Source organism: Gymnoscopelus braueri (assembly GCF_963280865.1).
Source record: "Gymnoscopelus braueri genome assembly, chromosome: 1".
Lineage (NCBI taxonomy): Eukaryota > Metazoa > Chordata > Actinopteri > Myctophiformes > Myctophidae > Gymnoscopelus > Gymnoscopelus braueri.
The window spans coordinates 49,449,908-49,472,954 of NC_137603.1; the positions used below are offsets into that span (position 1 = coordinate 49,449,908).

A 23,047-nucleotide genomic window follows, 5' to 3' on the forward strand; every position below is an offset into this window, starting at 1 on the left:
CCTGTCGCCGTGTCGTGAACCCACAGCGAATACGCATGCACGCGCACACGCACACGCTCACGCACACGCACACGCACACACACACACACACACACACACACACACACACACACACACACGGCTGCACCCGCACGGCCGGACCCGGCACTATAACCATGGCGACGGCTGTAAGCATGGCGACGATAGCTCCCATAGCTCTCTCCGGTGTTGACATTAAAGCGCTAATAAACAGCTTACATTTTGGGAAAGTTAAAAACGGGCGACGTCATTTGGTGCATATGCTAATGGACAATGACCTTGTGCAAATTCAGATCAATTGCTCCAGCCATTGAGGAGAACCGGGCAGGACAGACAGATTCTGAACAGACAGATCCTGTCCACAGAGGTTTCCTTAATTATATGTAGGATATAACTTGGTAATTATACTGCTGTGCATTACAATTATACTGCTGTGCATTTCTGATGTGACTGAGTTACCAAAATAATGCTAATACAAGTTATTTGTGTACCTACAGTATCATATTGTACATAGAATATAATCCAAAGTGCTGGGAAAGATGTGGAATGCTCAAAAAACATCTGTATGGAACATTCCACAGGTAAACAGTTTAATTGGTGAAAGGATAAAAGATAAAAGGTGCATCCTTGAAATTCACAAGCACGTTCAGCACTGTGTGAAAAGCTGCACGGGCAAATAGTCCAAACGTTTAAGAATGTTTCTCAACACAAAATTGTAAGGAACTTGGGGATTTCATCTACAGTCAATAATATTGCAAAAAGATTGAGAGAATCCAGAGAAATCTCATTATATCTATTTTGTAACTGCAATTCGAGGGAGAAAATAGTTTTACCCACTCTTTTGCAGCTGTACATTTGTGATGTGACAATGAACTTTAAGGTGAAGCTTAAGTTGACTTGTAGTCTCACCACCGCATTAAGGGCTGTTCACACGGGGGCATCCACCTGTCTGATTGCCCACGCCTCCCTACTGTACCTGCCCGCTCACCTCTCATTGAAAATGAACAACTAGGCGTACTAGTGTGAAAAGCACTTTACGCTACTCTCACTACCCATATTTCTGTGTGAGGGTATGGATCTTGGTAACACACTTGTCCCTGCTGAAATCAACCGAACTGTCTATCACCGTTCCAAATAAACACTTCCATACAATTAAGTTTGGTACTTCTTTAAAATGAAAATGAAAGGGTTATAGAGGTATTAATAATATGTCATTAATAGGGTTGCTGAACTTGTTACATTAACAGAAAAACACAAGACTTAATCATAAAATATTAAAACACCTAATTTCAATAATCTGTTTATTTACCAATTCTACTTCTACAAATGATCACTTCAAATTATGTGATCCATGTGAATGATGAAATTAATATGCAATTAAAATGAAACTACAGAATAAATGAATGAAGACATTACTGGATGTATGAATTAGAACGAATGAATGAATTAGATAAGGTAAGCAGATTGAACCAGGATACATCTTTCTATTCACAGACAGAGACAGTAGGAAAGGAAGACCACAGCAGACTTGGAAGACCACAGCAGACTTGAATGGTTGTTTCCAATGTCTAAAACTTAGTTCAGTGTGCTCTCCTTACCCAAAAAAAAGCTGTCTGGAGAAGACACTTCTAAACGTTTAGTCTCATTTTAAACTTCATTTGCATATGGGCCTGTCGACTACTCCCTGTGAGAAAAAAGAAATATGGGATGATATAATCTAGGTTGCTAACTCTATTTGTAGTCACATTGTCTAGGAAGGTTACATTAAATAACACACCTCATAATTGAATGCACTGTGAAGGAAGCTTTTGATCCATGTCTGACATGACTTACATTCCAAAGTTTGCTGTTCCCTACTTAGAGAGTTCTTATCAGATGTAATAGTTTTAGTGTTAAACGTTTGATGTAGTTTAAATGCAAAGAGCAGGGCCGTCACCGAGGTTTGAATATATTAGGGGCTGAGCTGTGCAGGTACATTACATGTATTTTACCATACATGTAAAATTTTTGTCCCATCTTTTGAAGGTTAAAATGGGTTGAAATAAACACAGACAGTCAATTCAGCAATCTAAAAGCAGATAAATGTGAGCAATTGTTAACATTTTAGTTTACCAGCTTTTGACATAGAGAATAGTAAAGAAACTATCCATATACTTATCTGCCTTTATGTAACTGTTCAACCCCAATCCTTTATAAGTTTCAATTTTAAGTTTTTTGCACCTCAGGAACCTGTACGCACAACAAAATTGGACTATTTCAGCTCCACAGAAATTCTGAGCGGTGCACTCATGGATGTGCTATGCATACAGGTGCATAGGTATTTGGCACACTCCATCCATAAATTAACGTTTTAATGCAATGTTTTGACACTGATTAAATGCAAGCAGTATCCACTCCACACATGGCAGCACACTGCAGCAGCAAGTGCTGATGGTGATTGTGAATGAAATTGTCCTGATGAATATAGATTTTTTTCCTGAGTCAAAAAGATGCAGAGCTAGCCAGAAGACATTTGTTGGGGCTAAAGCCCCAGATGGCTGGTGTGACACCACTGGCAAAGGCTTGATTGTCCTTCTTGACTTAATCAAGAGTGGCCTGTGAATCTTAGTGTATTCTTTTTTTTAAAATGCCACTTGTCGAAAGTCAAGGGAAATCTGGACATTAAAAGCAAGACCAATTACTTTGTGTGTAGAGAGGAGGAGGGGAAAAAAAGAGAACTGGCCCATATGTATATTGTGATATAAATCTATATATCGGTAAAATGATTATGTTATATGTATGTGTATATGTGTGCATGTGTGCACACGTGCGCGTGTAAATATATATGCAAGTTTATCACTGCAAGTGTGAAACTGTAAATATGACAGTAATGTGCTCAACATGGAGTATGACTTCATTTGCTTGAATGTGGCTTAATTTACATTAAGCCAGGGACGCTAACTCGTGACTCGAAGATTGCTGGTTTGAATCCCTGCTGGGACACAGATTTATCCCAACTGGTACTGTCACATTCTGACATCCTTATTAAAGTGACAGCTGATGTTCTAACCCTGTCTGTCCTACAGGCAGCTCTGACATTATAATCCAGCTCTAGAAGGACAATTAGTGACAGACATCACATGCTATAGTAGGACTCACACACACACACACACACACACACACACACACACACACACACACACACACACACACACACACACACACACACACACACACACACACACACACACACACACACACACACACACACACACACACACACACACACACACACACACACAATAGCAGGCTTAAGGGTGATGCTCTAATTTCCACCTCTAAATAATTACAGCAGAGGATTCTGTAGTGAGGTGACTAAAGCTGAACTCTAATCTAACTGAGAGGCTAATTAAATATACACAAACATGTGCATACGCCCGCAGACACACGCGCACGCACATGCCCACACACACACGGGCATAATACAGACTAGGGATGGGAATAACGGATAGCTATTCAACCAGTTAGCGGGCATCATTATCTGGTTAACAGACCGAAATACTGTTAAGACCCACATACCACATACAATGAAAGTAAATGTGCACAAAGAGTTCTCGCTCTGATCAGCTGCCAGTGTCAAACCGACACCATCACGCAAGTCTAAAACTATTCTACTACGTTTCAAACATTTCATTCATTCATAGCATTTGATGATTCATTGGAAAAATTGGTTACGCGTGTGCGTGTGTATCTGTCCTTCACTGAAAACCAGCCGACAGACACAAAGATCTCCATATATGGGCATAAAAGGGACACAGACACACAGATGGGTAGAACGGGTATTGCATATCCAGACGGGCATGCATTCGCAATGAGCTTCGTTCCCAACAGGCATCGGACTAGTTTATATTTAAATGCACGGAATCTCCGCATGCATGCGTGCCCGTGTGTCAAGGTGTGCATTATAATCACTGTTATAATGCATTATAGTGTTATTATAAGTCACCATAAGTGGTCATTGAATGCTTTAAATAAAGTGAAATAAATAACATTAAATCTATGCAAGAACAATTACACAAAACGTTTCTGCCTACAGCTCCATGAATATCCTTACTTTACTTAAACCGGGAAAGAATCTGTGTCATTTTAGATGTTAGCGTTGGCTATTCAAAAATAGCAGATCTAGAAGATCCCTGGCTAATAAGCCAAATATGCCGTAATACATTATAATTGTCCTTTATAACTAAAATGTAAAATTAAAAACACCTTAAATATTTTATCTATTTTAGAAATAGTTCATCTTTCACTCAATAGGGGCAATGCCCATCGCAAGTTGATGATGTCATTTGCCCATGTGTGGTCTAGCCCTATGGAATTTATGGAATGCATATGAAAATAAAAAACAACTTAATACTTCCTAAGGTTAATATGAGCATCAAATCAATATTTTAAATGTTTTTTTGCACATTCCATTAATTCCATAGGGCTAGACCACACATAGACAAATGACATCATCAACTTGCGCCGCGCATTGGCCTTATTGAGTGAAAAATAAATACAATATTTAATTTTACATTTTAGTTATGGAGGACAATTATAATGTATTAAGGCATATTTGGGTTATTAGCCAGGGATCCTTTTAATGGGTTAAAGCACCCAACGACCACCCAATGAATGACCACCTATAGACCCAGACTGCCTACTGGGCAGCATGACGATGACGAGGAGCACTAAATCTTCCCCCAACATCTAATGATCTCCCAAGTTCCTGCCTCCCTCGAAGGAAGATATAGAGATGTTAAGATAAAGAAAAATAATTTCGACACACACTGGGCTCAAACTGCCTTTAACTCTCATTCTACTCCAGCCAGCACTCACTCCTATTCTAAATTTGAATCTTCCTCTTGCCCCAGAGATGCTTGACCCTGGCCAAGGGTAGCCTAGAATCTTCTCCCTCCTCCTGGCTCCGAAGCTGTGGAATGACCTCCTCTTGTCAGTCAGGACTGCAAACTAAAGGCTTCAGTGAGCTACTTCAGAATTACATGCTGTCTGACCACACCGGGAAGCCAAGTCATTCGTGCTTTTTTCGGAATGGCTAAACACAAAGGTAGAACTAGAAGCTGTCCTTCATGGACAGGGGAAATAGTTTTGGCCACAAGAGATCGGCTGGTGGCAGAGTGGTGACCCACAGAGGTAATACATAATTTAGCTGTTTGTTTTATTTTTGCAAGATAACATGGTGAGGCAATGTGTGTTGTGTGAAGAAAGAGGGAAAAAAAGCCTACAGACAACTTGAAAGCCTATCCATTTTCACACCTATCATACCTGGGCACTCAGTGGAATGCGGGTGCGGATTTCACTTCATTCTTTGGTAGAAAAGTAGAAACGTTAGTAGAAAAGTTACAAAAAATCTGACCCCCCCACCACCACACACACACACACACACACACACACACACACACCAATCTTGCACTTTGTAAGTGGCTCTTGATAAGAGCATCTGCTACATTGCTGTAATTGTAAATTGGGACAAATATAACGATTGCATTAACTAACTCTAGTTATGATCACAGACTGAGACCTCTAAAACAAGCTAACTATTATGTTTTAAGTGGAACCATAGTGTGCAGCAGTCTTTTGTTTGTTCTGCATGCCTTCAGCCTCTCTCCTCATGCCATTTTCTTTTAGATACACAAATAGGAAAGGCGGAAACACCCAGCAAGACAGCACTCAGATATACTGACAAATAGGTAGGTGTACATGTATACAGTATGTGAGTGAATGATAGGTTAGACATAATGTACTGTATATAGAATGTTAATAATTATAGTTTATTGTGTGTGTGTGTGTGTGTGTGTGTGTGTGTGTGTGTGTGTGTGTGTGTGTGTGTGTGTGTGTGTGTGTGCGCGCGCGCGCTCGCACGCACGCGAGTGCGGCGTGTGTAAGTGGGTGTGGGTCAGCTATAGACACAGATGGACATAGACTTACCTTTCATTCCGAACTTGGAGCGTCTGCCATATTTGTTGATGAGGACAAACAGCACAAGGAGGAGGACGCAGGCAAACCCCGCAAGGCCCACAGCGATAGAAACCTAACAAACACAATTTAAATATGTTTTACCCATTTAAACATTATTGTACCTTGTTATTTTCGCAGACTATTCTAAAGCAACAATACACAGGCAATTCTTTACAGTTTGCAGCTCTACCATTAGCTGTCCAACAAAGTTCAGTGTAAAGTCCAGTGGTGCTGTGTTTGGAAGCAGTTTGGTAAACAATCTCTATAATCATGATAACCATAACCAAGTATGTACATCCAGTATGTACATCCAGTATGTACAATATGTGTGAACGTGCTCAACCAGACTATTACCAGTTTGTGGTAATAGTCTGTTCATACAGAGGTTGATTAATAATAGACTCACCCCGAAACTGTCTTCATCCGGTCGGTTAGAGTCACCGTCTGATGGAGTAACTGAAAAACACCAAATCAAATTCATGGACATTACAATATAAATGGTTTGCACTTCACAATATAGGCCTATAATATGGCTAGACGTATTAGCGTTGCATTAATTGTTACTACAACACTATACAATGGGCTTAGGGGTGTGCCGATACACTAATTTCACCAAACGATACGATACGATATTTGGCTCACAACTTCGATACGATTTCGATACGATACGATACGCACTTTTTTTATTACGAAAAATATATGGGGGAGAAAAAAAGCAAATGCAAACAAATAATTCAGTTTTTGCATTATTCAGATATGCGAACTTGTAGCTTTTCAGCTACAATAGCCGTTTTGAATCCAAATAGGGCAATAGTATGACACCTGACCCGAAAAAAAACAACATATTGTCACCCTTTTCACCTCGGGGCTGTTTGCATGCCTGATTATTATTATTGTAAAAAAAAAAACGATATTTTTTTTTTTCAAAACGATACATATCGTCACGAAAACGTATCGCGATATATCGCGGGACGATATATCGGCACACCCCTAATAGTTAAGTAAAGTATGAACAGTGACATGAAAAATTTGTTAAAAATATGCACTTTATTCACATGTGACTGGATTAGCCACCCATTTCATGCCCTGTCTTGTGTAAGTGTAAAATACCCAAAAAAGGTTGATACAATATCAGGTCCTTTTTCGATACTATTTTCGGTACCACACAACATCATTTGAGGGCTATAGTTGTGTAAATATAGTTAATATAGTAGTGTTTTATATAGTCCATAATATGATTAATGATTGAAAACAGTATTTTATAGCAGTCTTGAGGTATGATGATATAATTATACCTCAAAAGAGGATATTCACACAGAAACATCAGAACAGAAACATCCTAATAGAGATATTAAAACGACAGACAAAACATAGGGAGCTGCCCTGTGTTTATATTATCATCATCGTTATCGCCATCGTCATCATCATCATTATATGACAAAGTAGTGCAGCAAATGTTAAAAGCCTTGGTTGGCAATGCTCTATATTGCTTGCATTTGGTTGGTATCTTCTGCAGTCTTTCTTTGTTAAATTGCCTCAAATGTGGCACTCTTGCGGTTTTCCTGGCTGTTCTGAATAAAAGTCAAGGTAAAGCACAAAATTAATTGATTTTTGCCCACAACCCTCTGTCTCATATTTGTCAATTAAAACCGTTCACAGAGGCTCTGCGCACTTGGCATCTTCAGCAAGTTTGCTTACGTATTGGATTGTGCTTTGGGCAAGATACAGTGATGAGACTGTGACCTTGTGCTTTTTATTTAGTTCTGCATAGTGCAGGCTATTGTGGTAGGTGTATACTATTGTATACTGTTGTTCATTATTGATTGTTTTTTTGTTTGTGGTGTTACTTCTTCCCCTGACCCCCTAGTTCCCTTTGTATTGCTACCCTTGCTGTATCTTACAGTACTTTTCTTACTCTGTACCTGTAAAGGCAGGTACACATTGCAGGACCTTAAAGTGCTCGGGGGGTTATCTGATCGTTAAGCATTACACACTGCAGGAGTTTATTTATTGAAATCGGCTGTCATAATATCGTTGTGGTCTTCACAACAGGATTGATCCCCGACAAGGGCTGACACACTGTAGGATAGTTCACTAGGATGCTATCTCCAGAGTCAGACCCAATAAATACATTTGAGTTTATTCCAATTCATTTTAATCGACGTATCCCGTGATATGCCTCTCTCCCTCTCCCTCCTCTCTCGCTCTCTCTCTCTCTCTCTCTCTCTCTCTCCCTCTCTCTCTCTCTCTCCCTCTCTCTCTCTCTCTCTCTCTCGCACTTCAAGTGCGCAGAAGCCGTCAGTGACAGCGTTGCCATGTCCGCTTATTATAAGCGACTTTGGGCTTGTTTTTCTGTAGAGTTGCTTGTAAATATTGGTTGTTGCGGGGTGCATTTTTTGGGCTTATTTGTGTAGTTGCTTATTTGGCCGTGTTTCCTAATGTTGTTTAAACCAGTGGTTTAAACAACACATAATATGTATTTGTCCGCAGACCCCCCTTCTGTAAATATGTTGTGCCATAGACCCCCATACAAGATTTGTGTGGATTTGGAAAATATTCCAAAATGTTCTCAAGATTTTTATTTGAAAATAGCTGCGACGCGTTGTGAGCTTGTAGATCGGCTATTTTCAAATATCCAATGTATTTGTAAATAGGTTTAAAGTGCTCAAGTGGCCTTTTCTTGGGCTTGTTTTCATAGACCTGGTTGCTTATTTCTCTCGCAACATCTGGCAACGCTGTTCATAACAGCGAGCACATGCTGCGCACGCACGCACACACACACACACACACACACACACACACACACACACACACACACACACACACACACACACAGAGCTCGCTCTTGCTCTCACTCTCTGTCTGTCTGTCTGTCTGTCTCTCTCTCTCTCTCTCTGTACAATTCCTCTAAAATAAACAGCCCACCAGGCTCGCTCACTCTCTCATTTTGTTTTATAATGTTAACTTAATACAGGACTGGACGGTAATATTGCGGTAGGGACTGTTTGTTGTGGTCAGATCCAGCGACGCTCCCCTGGCCACGGTGGCTGTAATGTGCTCTCATTGGCTGTAGCGTGGATCTCCTCGCAGACCCTTTCATAATGTATGATACTGTCCGATCTCCTGTCTGGGACAGAGCTGAATATCTAACATGGTAGTTATCTGAAAACGGTCGGAAAGCCGTCGCAGAGCGGATAATCGCGGCCACATCGTCTCGCGGAACCTTTCACACAGAGCGAGCATTATCTCGCAGATCAAAGGCCGATCTGCGTCAGATCGGGAGGTTTTGTCGGCGAGCGCCAAAAAATGTCGGCGACAGCAATCTCGGACCAAATCTCCTGCAGTGTGTACGAGCCTTAACTCTAACTGCTGCGCTGCCTCTGGTGACTGATCAATACAGGTCTATCTATCTATAAAGTTGACAGTGTGCCAAACTACAGTCTTTAACACCATGATAGGAGCTCAGCTCCCAGGGCCAGCATTTAAAAAGACAGAAAATACAGACTGTTTGTGTGTGTGTGTGTGTGTGTGTGTGTGTGTGTGTGTGTGTTTGTTGTGTGTGAAAGCATGAGATGAGAGAAGACAGACAGACAGACAGACAGACAGACAGACAGGCGGAACGACAGACATAAAGGGAGGAGGGGCTGATGGGTAAATTCTGCTGCGGCCGCAGATCAGAGCAGAGTAATTGTAGATAAATTAATGGCCGCAAGCTACGCTGACTGCTACTGGCAGCTTAGCTCTGTACTAGAGAATGTATGTGTGTGTGTGTGTGTGTGTGTGTGTGTGTGTGTGTGTGTGTGTGTGTGTGTGTGTGTGTGTGTGTGTGTGTGTGTGTGTGTGTGCGCGCGTGTGCGTGTGCGTGTGCGTGCGTGTGTGTGTGTGTGTGTGTGTGTGTGTGTGTGTGTGTGTGTGCGTGCGTGCGTGTGTTGGTCAAACACATGGAGATGTATGTGGCCTATCACCCCCAGTCCTCATTTGTTTCCTCTCCTATCCTATTATCACTCTTTTCTCTCTCTCTCTCTAACTCATTCCATCTTTCTTTTGGCCTCTCTCCATGGTTTATTTCTTCATCTCCTCTCCTATCTCTCTAGAGCACTTGGGTACTCTTAGGTCTTTGTGTGACCCCCATCCCACTCATCTCCCTGTGTTCTCTCATTCCTATCGCTCTCCCCTCCCCCTGTTCTGTCCATCAAACTCCTCTCCCACACTCCGACCGTACCGAGAGAGAGAGAGAGAGAGAGAGAGAGACAGACAGACGGACAGAGAGAGAGATAGAGAGAGTCTGTGTTTTTTTTTTCGGCGCGTGACAAAGCGTCCACTCATATACCGTATATTGTAAGGGTTTGGTCTCACATGCGCATCCTGTTATTCTATGTGAACGAAGGGGAGGGGCTTCTGGTTGTGGTGCGTTGACGCGTCACATGCAGTCACGTTGAGTTGGTGCGACGGATGACACCTCGCCATGCGTTAGCCACTTCCCTAGGGTGCGTGTGTGACAGTACCCGCAATCAGTGGTTCTCAAACTGGCGCGCGGGGACCCCCAGGGGACCGTGAGGGGGTTCAAGGGGGTCCCCAGCTAAACGATTGATAATTAGTAACAAAATCCTTACCAGTCTGTAACTTGAGAGTGTACGAATGGAACCAAATGATCCCTTAAGGGTCCATTTGGTTCCATTTGTACACTCTCAGAGTTATGGTCTGTGGCTTAAACCAAACTGGGGTTCTTTGAAATTAAAGAGTTTAAGAACTACTGCCCTAAATCAGGCATGGTGGTTTTGAAACAGAGCTGTGTCAGAGCTCAGTTGGTTGCTGCTCTCTCCAGTTGTTAAAGAGGATGCATTCCACCTGTGTGGCCCTGATCAGTCAGTGTTCACTTGATGCCTGCTGTATTAAGACGTGTGGGGAGTCTAAAACATTGTGTTTAAACTTTAAACCCTTAAATCGCTCTCCTCTCTCTAGTCAATGGTATCTTTGCTCCCAGACTTTTATTTTGTAACTTCTATTTCTGTCTTAAGCTGTCATAGCTTTGTAGTGCCTAAAGACACTGCCTTTCTTCCGTTGCAGATTTATTTTGGTTCAGTGCGAGTGGTCTCTGTGTTAGTTCCCTTTTGAGCGACGTTTGTGCGTCCGTCCGTCCGTCCGTCCGTCCGTCCGCGCACGTGTGTCCCCACAAAGACATGAAAAAAAGACATGTCATGTCCCCCGTTCATTTAAGGGCTAAAACAATTAGTCAAATAAGGGTTATAAATGGCCAAACAAGTGTAAAAGAAATGCATTTTTAACAACAAATAACCTTTTTTGGTCCCAATGGGGATATAAAATACAAACGTGTGTGTGTGTGTGTGTGTGTGTGTGTGTGTGTGTGTGTGTGTGTGTGTGTGTGTGTGTGTGTGTGTGTGTGTGTGTGTGTGTGTGAGAGTGAGTGAGTGAGTGAGTGAGTGAGTGAGTGAGTGAGTGAGTGAGTGAGTGAGTGAGAGAGAGAGAGAGAGAGAGAGAGAGAGTGAGAGAGAGAGAGAAAGAGAGGACTGTGATGAAAATGCAAATTTTCAGACAACAAATGGAAATTAGCTGCTATAACTCTGGTGCAGTTACTTTTAACTGTGCACTGTCCCTGTAATAATAAACAATAATAAAATCAGGAGATCATCCCTGTCACTGGATGACTGCTGAACACCTCCAGGCCCACATTCCTCCCTCGGTACCCCTCAAGGACATAACAAGAGTAATGTCATTCACTATGACTTTAACAATAATATAATATAAATAAAAAATCATTACTTTCACTTTCTTTATATGACATTACTTTACCACCTAAACCCAAAATACTCTGTTGACTGGTGTCCCCCAGGGGTCCATACTAGGTCCCTTATCCTTTCACCCTACACCAAATCTCTCAATAAAAAACCTAGAGGTTCGGGCGGCCCTCACATCTAGAGTTCGGCATCATTGGGAACTCCTTATATGGTTATGGCTGAGTCATTTTGACATGAGCGTGACGACGTGATCTGCCCGCCCGCCCTTAAGACAATTTCAATATAGAAAAAAAAGAAGGAAAAAATCATTTTCTGCTTTAATGACATGGCCAAAATAGGGACACCGGGTTGAAAGTGATTAAATTAAATCCTCCTGATTTGAATAAAATCCTAAGTGACTTACAATTTGTTCAGCAGTAAAATACGTTTCAATACGTTGATCGTCGACCACTAGGATCAGACAATAAAACAATCCATAGAGAATCGTAAAGCCGGATTTATACTTAGTCATATGACATGTCGGATGCCGAAAATAAGCAATCTACAAGCTTGTAGATCTGCTACTTTAGGCATGCAACACCGTCATACAACAGAGTAAAAATAAAGTTTGGTCACATAGAAACAAGAAGTCTTTTTTTTCTTTTAGCAAAACAAGGACACATTGGAGTAGAGGAAAAATGACTAATACTCACCATATTCCACTAAGTATGTAAGAGAGAGAGAGAGAGAGGGAGACAGAGAGAGTCACACCATCTCAACAAATTCACACCTATAATTAACCTTGTATTGACCATAGAGAAATGTGTCAGCCTCCCTCTCTCTCTCTCTCTCTCTCTCTCTCTCTGGACTAGAATAAACTGGAGGAGCATATTCAGTATACCTGTGAACTATGCCTGAACCCTGTGTGGTTTCAGCCCTGGGCACTGCTTGTGGATCCGTTCTTTTTGGGGGAAGCGACACCCTTGAGTATAAATTAAGCTTTAGAAGAACACTGCGACGGGTGGAAATGCACTTATAAAGTGACTATCACTTAACCAAATGAAACCCAGCATCCCCTTTCTGGGCATGTCATTAAAGGCGAACATCAGGCAAAAATAGCAGATCTACATGCTCACAGACGTTATTAGCTTGTAGATCTGCAATTTACAGCAAAGAGATTTGGTGTAGAGGGAGAAAAGGGAGGGGACCATAGACCCCTGGCGGACCCCGGTCATTTAAATAACGCAGGACCATTCAGAGGCCCTTACTGACCCTAACCAAACCCTCTTTCCACTCACCATCCTCCCCTAAGTCAGGTGCTGCAAGAAAGTGTCCGTAGATGGTCTTGGTGACAGTCCCCAGGGCGTTGCTAGCCTCTAAGGTGTAGTTCCCGTTGTCAACATGGGTGGGGTTCCTGAAGTTGAGGCAGCCCTCCAGGTAGTCCTGGTAGAAGTCCATCTCAGCTCTGATGTACTGGTTGTGGGTGATCTCTTTCTGCTTGTAGAACCAGCGCAGTCTGGGCTGGGGGTAGCCGCGCACCGTGAACTCAATGCAGGTGTCATGGCGTCGCTCGGGCTCCGACAGCTTCACGATGACTGGAGGGACTACAAAAGAGCATGGGAGAGAGAGAGAGAGGTGAGAACAATGAATAATATTTTTCTGGGGTCTCGGGTAAATAGGAGGTTTTTTACCACCCCCCCCCCCCCCCCCTTTCAAATATATTTCAGATTCTCCGATCTACAAGTTCAACACTGTGTCACGATTGCAACGTGGAGTGAGGTTGTAGATCGGCTATTTTCGCAATTTCTAAATAGGGCTTAAGTGATTAATTCATAATGCACTTTTGTAAGTTTGGGTCGCGGGGAGACATCTTTCTCTTTTGCGTCTTGAGCTGAAAAAGTCTGGGAACCCGTTCAAGGTGGCTTAGCTATGGCCAGGCTGTAAAAATATTTTCCACAAATTTTCAGTCACCCCTTGAGAAAACAAATATGCTGTCAAATCTTTCCCCAAACACAGCCAGTGAACAGAGCCTGTCATGATCAACATGTGCATGTGTGTTTATAATCTATGGCACCTGGGTGCCATATGAGAGGACCAATCTGTAAAAGTAAGCTGGTGAGATGTTAGCTTGTTTAGGTAACAGCTTTATAATAAAATTATAGAACGATAGACACATTAAGAGATAAACTGGTAATAAGTGGTGTTTTGTTACAAACTATGGCAGACTATGGAGAAAATAGTCCAGGTTATAAATACTGGGCTCGTCCATTATAAGGTCCGGCAACCAAGGTTCATACATGTCTAACCCTCATGGGTTCAAATCTATCTTAGATGATTCCACATGTAACTCTCTCAGCGCTCTCTTGACACACACGCATGCACATATACAAAACTATACAGCACCATACACCTACAGCAGTGTTTCTAAAATGGGGGTGTGTGTAACCCTAGGGAAGGGTACACGTAGAGGTACTACAGGGGGTAAGAGAGAGAACTGGAAAATGGAAAAATGCATTTTACTGTTATGTTTAATGATAAAACATTGACAAATGTGTGTACACATGCTGCTCTGTAAAGCTTTAAACCAAATTAAGTCAAAAACTTGACAAGCACAACTGTTACTGAAAAGAAAGAAATAATGACTTGCCGATATGCTGTTTTATTTTTAACGTAAAATCGGGAATTTTGTAGTGAGTATTTTCTTATCAAAATGTTGTAGTCGGGTAAAGAGGGTACTATGATTCAGAATTCAGGGAAAGGGGGTACTGAGGCCAAAAAGGTTTGAGAACCACACACAGCCATACAGCACCATACAGCAAAATCATGCAACACCAACACGACACAAGATGACGCAACACAGCACAATACCACACAAGCTAGAGTTCTTTGTGGCCCAGTGCAGCCCTGGTCACACAGACGCTGTTATAAGTACACAGCCTATGATCGGAGAGAACAGAGTGATACAAGGCTGTCTGCTGTCTGTTAGTTAATAGAAACACCGGTCGCGTCTTTCACAAATGTCATGTTGTGGCCAGGAGAGAGGTAGAATGACAGGGCTGGAGACATGGAGAGATACGCTGATGAATATGGAGTGACGCAGAGAGAGAAGAACACAGAAGGGATAACAGAGAAAGAGAGAGAGTCAGAGAGAGAGAGAGAGAGAGAGAGAGAGAGAGAGAGAGAGAGAGAGAGAGAGAGATAGAGAGAGAGAGAGAGAGAGAGAGAGAGAGAGAGAGAGAGCGAGAGCGAGAGCGGGAGAGAGAGAGAGAGAAATATACATTTAGAGGAAGAAACTTTCAATGTACTGTACATTTTCAAATATAGCACAAAAGAACAGAAATGGAAACAACGTTTAAATAAAATGTAAATGTTTGCATGGGGTCTAAGTTTGCGATGAAGTGCATTGGAATCACTTTTGTCAAATAAAGAATGACGGTTTCCTCTCATAAAGGGCACAGTGGTAACACAATGGCACAGTGGTAACACAATGGCAAGGTGTTTGTTGGATGGGCAGAGAAGCGAGAAAGAAGGATGAGGAAAGAAGGGGGAGGTTGAGGATGATGAGCCCCTTCTGCAGCCTCGCCAGTCATTCGCCCCAAGCAGCAGCGGCTCCAGGGGAGTTCAGAGCCCTGAAGAGGCCAGTGCAGCACCCTGCTCCACCGGCCTCAACTTCGGGTGCAGCATACACCAGCAGGGGCCAAGTGCCATCCGCAGGTCTGACGGCACATTCCACAAAGGGAATGGCAAGTCCTGGGCCCTTTTCAAGGACATGCAGGACATATGTGTGGCAGCGAGTTGGACTACATCTTCAACTTTTGCTCGCTTTTATAAGTTGGACATGACTGCGCATTCAATGGCACACTATCCTCAGCCGTGTTGGAACTAACATTAAAGTAATGTGCGTTACTGTAACCCAGCTTTTTCTTTTTTGCGGGAACTAGTAACGTGACTAGTTACCAGGTTTTTAGCCAGCATGCCTGCGCCGAATTTAACAAGAGGCTCGTTGCTGATCGCAAACGCACATGCACGTTTATGGAGGCATGCTCCCGATCATGTTGAGCCGCCTGCTCCAGAAAGACTGATTTCAAGATGTTGATGTTGCTGTTGAGACATGATTCCTACTACTTTTCATCATAGTGAGCAATACAGAAGATTAAAGTAGATGAAAAATATTGAAGCCTAAAAAAAGTAACGCAAAGGCAACTAGTAACATAACTTGTCAATTTTATAATGCAGTAACTAGTGAAGTAACAGCGTTTTTGAGAGCACTAGTAAAGTAACTTGCCCAACACTGGTCTAAGTGCGAATTGTCAATGGAGCACGGCTAGCAGGTTATCATAGTTTTCTGGGCAAATCAAGTAATTTTCCACGTCCATTTAGGCATAATGAGTACGAAATGAGTATGAATATGATGAAATAAAACAATAAGTTATGTATGTAACCACACTTTTATGAATCATATATTCACCCATTGAAACACCTTTCTTGCTGCACAAATGAGGTAGTGTGTTTGGGAGAATGGAGTCTCATGCCTGTGTACCGCAATATAGGGGAGCGGTGATGTCAGCACATAGCGAAATAGTGGTTCCAATGCTAGCCAATTATTGAATTGACCAGAGCTTTGTGCCAGGGAGTGCTGTTTACCCATAATGAGTGAATTTAGGAATGTGATTAAATAAAATTACTTTTAAACTGGGTTCTTTGTCGTTTTTAGTCGTGAGGCACTCACTATGGGAAATAGCGCCATCTGGCGATGCAACAGAGCTACACAATACGCTCCCGGGGCCCAAGTATTGGGCAAGAGGGTATGTCACGTGACCGGCCGTCCCTTCCCCTTTCCGGAAGGACATATAAGGCCCGGTCGTGACGTAATACTTCCTCTTCAGTTCCTCTGTTCGCAGATGCACAAGGCTACACGCTTATAAAAACTGAAAAAAAATCTTATCAACTCATCTTCGATTTCCTTGGACCACGAGAGAAACCAGCTATAACCCTCAAAGCGGAGATTCGGATTAATCACCCACGGGTTTTCTATCGTGTCGGAAAAACAATTTAAATCAACTTCTTTCTGCCTCGTGGTGAGTTGGCCTGCTAGCCACGTTAGCTGCTACTTAGCTCCTTCTAGCCGCTAGCTGCTAAACTAGCTTAGCTGCTCGGCTACAGCCACAGCTACTAGCACCCCTCCCTAAGCTAACTCCCCGAATAGAGCTGTTAGCTTAGCCCCACCACCACACGATGGCCTCCTACAAGGGCGTCCCTTACTACGAGGGCCCTCTGCCAGCGAGACAGTGCGGGCTCCCCGACTGCTCCGCCACCATTGCCGGGGACGACCCACACAATGTATGCATTGCCTGTCTCGGTATAGCACACGCGTTTAACGCGCTCTCCGACCCCGTTTCCTTCTGCGGTGCCTACTCTCGCTACTCAGAGAGGTTCCTGCGAGCTCGATACGGCCAGGCCAGGGCCTGTACAGGGAACGCTGGCGGTACTAGCGGTGCTCTCTTAGCGCCCCAGCAACCCTCCCGCACCCCCAACCCAACCTCAGCTGCCGCGAGCGGTGGATCTCAACGCTCACGGCGCTCCGCTGATACTAGCATGCCACCTCCTACCGCCTTGGGCCCTGTGGAGAGCGGAGCTAGCCTCTCACAGGGCCGCGGAAAACAACTAGCAGCCACCGCCGCTATGGGGGCTGGACCTCAGCCCCCACAGCACCAGGCTCTCTCCCCCTCTCCCCCCCACCCCAACCGTTCCTCTCCAGCGGCAACCTCCAGCTGGAGGACGACCAGTTCTCCATGGAGGGGGACTACAACGAGGAGGAAGAGTACGAGGAGGGTGAATACAACGAGGAGGAATACGACGATGAGGAGCTCCCATCTGCTCAGGACTCCTCGGACGTCGCCATGCTTATCCCGGGACGGGCTGCTTCCACCGGCACCCCCGCTCCCCCCCCTTCTCTCTCCCACTCTCTCTCCAAGCGCCTACGGACGAGGCTAACGAGGCCCCGAGCGCTCCTAAGCTCTCCGTCTCTACAGTCTTCGAACGGGCGGTACTCAGATGCGGCCAGCAGCTCCAGGTAGAGGAACATTTCCCAGGCGAAGCCGGCCAGGAGGCCAGAAAGCAGCTTCTGACCCTCGACCTGGACGCTGAGAACCTCTTCAAGGGAGGTGCTAACTTCATAAAGTCCTTCACTGAGGAGAGAAGGACGACCCAGGAGGCCGCCACGGGCGTCTTCGAACCACTCGCCTCCTCCTCCAACACCAGACCCCGAGGGGAGAGACCTGCGGCGAGAGGAGGGCGCTCCTCCTCCCGCCAGACCAGGTCAGGACGTCCCCAGAACGCACCCAAACCGGCAACGTCCAGGGACAGGGAGAGGTCCCAAGAGGAGGTTGGTACTCGACCTCAAGCCTCTCGCCCCACCCCTGCTGCCAGGGCTCCACGTCGCGACGCCACCCGCTCCCGTCGCGGGCGGGGGAGGTGACATTTGCCCCTTTGTTCCTCCCAATGTCAGGCAGGCATGGGAGGAGACACAACACTGCCAGCCGCTCCACCCAGGGCTGCACAGTCAGGCTGGACGGACGCGGACCCCCCCGACTTTAACGGGGAAGAGACAGGGATCGTTTTTGCATCTCGAGGACAGAGTCATGGACCACTCCTCCACAGCCAAACAACAAAAAAATTCGCACATTTCTGTGAGGTCTGTAATGTAATGTGAGGTCTGTAATACCCTGTAATTGTTCCAATAAATTTGTTGCAAATTACAAAACCTTGTCTTATTCCAACCCTGCATGTAGACTAGGGAGAACGGGAACCACCTACATGGCGGCCCCCCGTTCTCGGTGGTCCCCCTATGAGCCCACAGTGCTCGGTAAACCCGGTTCTCGGTTTTCCAAACACATGTGGGACAAACCTACTGAATGTATTTACACCAATGCAGGGAATAAAATCACCAATGCAGGTAATAAAATCAGTATCACCGGAGCGATCGGCCACGTCACTAGTTTCCATGACAACGGCCGAACGGTCTGTGGGACGAGTGACACCAGCACCCCTCCCCCACCCTCTAGCTCGCTGCTTGGCGCAATGGAAAGCTTGCCACCCGTCTCCTTGGGTGCTTCGCACCATACAGAAGGGTTACAAGATACAATTCTCCACGAAACCTCCTATGTCAGACAAGGTATTGTTTTCCCATGCGAAGGGCGGAGCGGCGATAACTTTACGAGAGGAGGTTCTCTCTCTCCTAAGCAAAGGCGCCATCAGAGAATTATCTCCGGATCAGAAACGACTGGGTTTCTACTCCAAATATTTTCTGGTCAAGAAAAAGGGGGGGGGGGGGGGGGGGGGTGTACGACCCATCCTGGATCTGAGAGGTCTCAACAAATTTCTAACGAAATTCAAGTTTCGCATGCTGACAACCGCGACGTTATTACGCACGGTGCGTCAGGGCGACTGGTGGACCAGCATAGACCTGAAGGATGCTTATTTTCACATTCCTATCTACCCACCGCACAGAAAGTTTCTGCGCTTCGGTTTCGAGGGACGAGTGTACGAGTACACGGTCCTCCCGTTCGGAATGTCCCTGAGCCCCCGTGTGTTCGTGAAGTGCACGCAGGCGGCTATAGCTCCGTTGAGGAGACAGGGGATACGTCTGTCGACTTACATCGACGACTGGCTCTTGGCAGGAGTCTCCAGTCAAGAGGTGGCGAGACACACAGAGATAGCTATCTCGCATCTGACGTCGTTGGGTTTCACCGTCAATTTTCAAAAGAGCGTGCTGATTCCATGTCAACAAACCTCTTTCATAGGGATTTCACTGGATTCAACTACGCTGGTGGCACGCCTATCCAAGGAGAGGATAGACAGTTTCCTAGCCTGTGTGAGGTCTTTTCGAGTAGGAAAGAAAGTCACGTACAGGCTGTGCATGCAGGCAGCGGGTCTCATGGCTTCGGCCATACACCTGGTCCGCCTAGGCAGGCTCTTTATGAGACCTTTTCAGAGGTGGGTGCGGGATCTCAACATCCCGCCCACCATGGGGTCTCGACGGGTTGTAGTGTCTCCACGTTGCATGGAGGCACTTAAACCGTGGTCACGCGCACTTTTTCTGTCAGAGGGTGTCAGTGTGGGTGCGGTGATTTCACGGAAGGTTGTCACGACGGACACCAGCCTGACAGGCTGGGGCGCCGTTCACGAGGGCCATGCAGCCAGGGGAGTGTGGGACTCCAGTCTACAACTGGCCCACATCAACTACCTGGAGCTGATGGCGGTGTTTCACGCACTCAAGTGTTTCGAGGCGCGCATCAGCGGTTGTCATGTCCTGGTCAGGACGGACAACACTACGACCATGTGCTACATCAACAAGCAGGGAGGCTTAGGCTCCCGAGTGTTGGACAACCTGGCGCGCAAGCTGACAATGTGGTGCGACTCGCGCCTGCTGTCGATCCGTGCGGTCCATGTCCCAGGCCTCCAGAACAGCGGGCGGATCTGCTGTCCAGGGGCAGGTATTGGTACACGGATTGGTCACTCAATCCGAAAGTAGCGGACATGATTTGGACCAGGTTCGGCCGATCACAGGTCGATTTGTTTGCCTCAGTGCTCTCGCTTTTTCTCGGTGAATGCGACGGACCTCTCGTTGGGGCTGGACGCGTTGGCTCACAGCTGGCCGAGGGAACTGCTGTATGCATTCCCGCCGCTGGAACTGATCCGCCCAACATTAGAGAGGGTCAGACTTCAGGGTCTGTCTGTGCTGCTAGTAGCTCCGGCATGGGGCGTTTGGAGATCAGAAATAACTCCTCTCCTCTACGCAGAGCCGTGGCACCTCCCTCCGATCGAGGAGCTGCTGCGGCAAGCAGGGAACGAGATCAACCACCCCAGCCCCCGGGACCTGGACCTGTGGGTCTGGCCCGTGAGAGGGCCAACTTAGACTCGTGCGGTTTACCCCCTGACGTGGTAGATACCATTCAGGGGGCCAGGGCCGGATCTACGAGGGCTGCCTAGGACATTAAATGGAATATTTTTGTGTCATGGTGCCGGGAACAGTCACCGGTGGTGGTGGCTTTTCGGGCTCCGGTGCGCAGCATTCTTATTTTCCTGCAAAGCAGGTTAAATCAGGGCTTGGCTTTCTCGACGGTCAAGGTGTACTTGGGGGCCATCTCCGCCTGCCACGAAGGGTTCGATGTCGGGACGGTTGGCAAACATCCCCTGGTGCGGCGTTTCATGGGCGGCGACAGGCGGGCCAGGCCGACTAACAGGCCTCTGTTTCCAGCCTGGGATTTGGCGGTGGTGCTGAATGCACTTTGCCTCTCTCCTTTTGAGCCTCTCGAGACTGCGAGCCTGAAAATAGTGAGTCTTAAGACGATCCTCCTGGTGGCCCTGTCTACGGCCAAGAGGGTTAGTGACCTGCATGCACTCTCGGTAAGTTCGGAGTGCTTGAGGTTCTCTGGTGATGACAGGAGGGTTCTGTTGAAACCGAACCTGGCATTTGTTACCAAGACTGGGGTGGTAGCACCGGCTCCGGTCGAGTTGGTAGCTTTTCATCCACCTCCTTTCGCTTCGGCGGAGGATGAGTCTTTGTCTTTGTCCAGTGAGGGCCTTGAGGCTCTACTGTAGGGAGACGGCGGCCAGCAGGTCGTCTACGCAGCTGTTTGTCTCCTATGGCCGCGGTGACCAGCGGAAGGCGGTTGCCAAGCCAACGCTTTCCAGGTGGATAGTTGAGGCTATAAGGCTCGCCTATACTAGTGGTGGGACCCCAGTACCTGATGGACTGAGGGCTCACTCGACTAGGGGGGTGGCTGCATCCTGGGCCCTCTCTAGGGGGGTTTCGGTCCAGGAGATTTGCACGGCCGCTAACTGGTCGTCACCTTCGACCTTTGCGGCCTTTTACAGCCTGGACGTGGCGGCTTCCTCGGTGGCGCACGCTGTCCTGGGCGTGGCAGCCTCATCTACTTGAGGTGCCTTCTCCTCCTGATGTGATCCTGGGGACTAACGATCTGTTGGTCTCGGGATCAGGGGGCCCTGTTCCCTTGTTGTAAGGTTGGTAGGTGACGGACCTTGTTGTCTATTAGCTGAATAAGGCAGACTTCGGTCTGTCAGGGCCTCCTTTATCTTATCCCTTATGCCGCGTATGGGGCGCCCGATGGGTCTGGGCGCCCCAGAGGTCGGGGCCCCGCCGTGTGCGGGCCCCAGGGGCGGAGGGGGCATGTGCGGTTTTCTTTCAGGGATTGAACGTTTTTAACACTTCCGGGGGGTTTATAGATCCCATAGTGAGTGCCTCACGACTCAAAACGACAAAGAACTAGAGGTTACGTAGGTAACCCCGGTTATTTTAGTTTAGGAGTGAGGCACTCACCAAACACCCCTTTTGTTTCGCCACTGCGAACAGAGGAACTGTGTTAAGAGGAAGTATTACGTCACGACCGGGCCTTATATGTCCTTCCGGAAAGGGGAAGGGACGGCCGGTCACGTGACATACCCTCTTGCCCAATACTTGGGCCCCGGGAGCGTATTGTGTAGCTCTGTTGCATCGCCAGATGGCGCTGTTTCCCATAGTGAGTGCCTCACTCCTAAACTAAAAGAACCGGGGTTACCTACGTAACCTCTAGTTCTTTGACAGCCTGTGCTGAATTTAACATGGAGAATCAATTAAAGCTCTCATGACCTCTGCTGTTTAAACCACAGAATAACCTATTTAATTAATGTAGGCCTATTAATTTATTTCAGTTGAATTAAGCCATATTCACATTTTGGTCAAATACAGTTTTTTGCCTGTGAGAATCAACAATGTGGTTAGGCTCTGAGAAAGGCAGAACATTCCCATAATCCCTTGCCAAATGAACTGGCAGTGTAACTACAATGCTCTGCCCTTTGAGCTATGGGAGCTATAACGTGGCAATAGACAGTTTGCTCTGTCTATTGAGCTACACAGAGAATGGAGCCTTAACTTTAACAGTATTAGTACCACATTCTTCCCACAGAGACCATTGCTTACACACGCATGAAAATGAAAACCATGGTAAATAAAAAAATACTTGGCATGCTACCGTTGTTCCACAGAGAAGCAGAACAATAGCCCAGCCAGAACTTATTAGCATTGCAGCTAATTACAGTTCTGTGCAGAAGAGAAGACAAACAGACAGGGAGCTCAACTTGAAATGCAGAGGCTGTCACTTGACGGTAGCTAATTTCTCTGTCAATCAGATTACTCTAATCAGAACATTGGTTTAAGCTGTTTTAGGACATTTCCAGAGACAATACCGCAGCGCTGGAGGGAGGAGATTTAATTACCAGCAGAGCATGTGCTGAAA

General features: G+C 45.9%; 1 protein-coding gene across 1 annotated transcript in view; it reads right to left on the reverse strand.

Annotated features, from left to right (window-relative positions):
• The window catches only part of ntrk3b (neurotrophic tyrosine kinase, receptor, type 3b), a gene marked incomplete at both ends in the record, with an annotated part of 300,643 nt that overhangs the window by 86,230 nt on the left and 191,366 nt on the right, over window positions 1-23,047 (reverse strand). Inside the window, 3 exons of the mRNA XM_080434874.1 lie at window positions 5,986-6,088; window positions 6,422-6,471; window positions 13,019-13,354. Coding sequence (XP_080291000.1) covers window positions 5,986-6,088; window positions 6,422-6,471; window positions 13,019-13,354 — 489 coding nt within the window. The remainder of the gene's footprint in view (window positions 1-5,985; window positions 6,089-6,421; window positions 6,472-13,018; window positions 13,355-23,047) is intronic.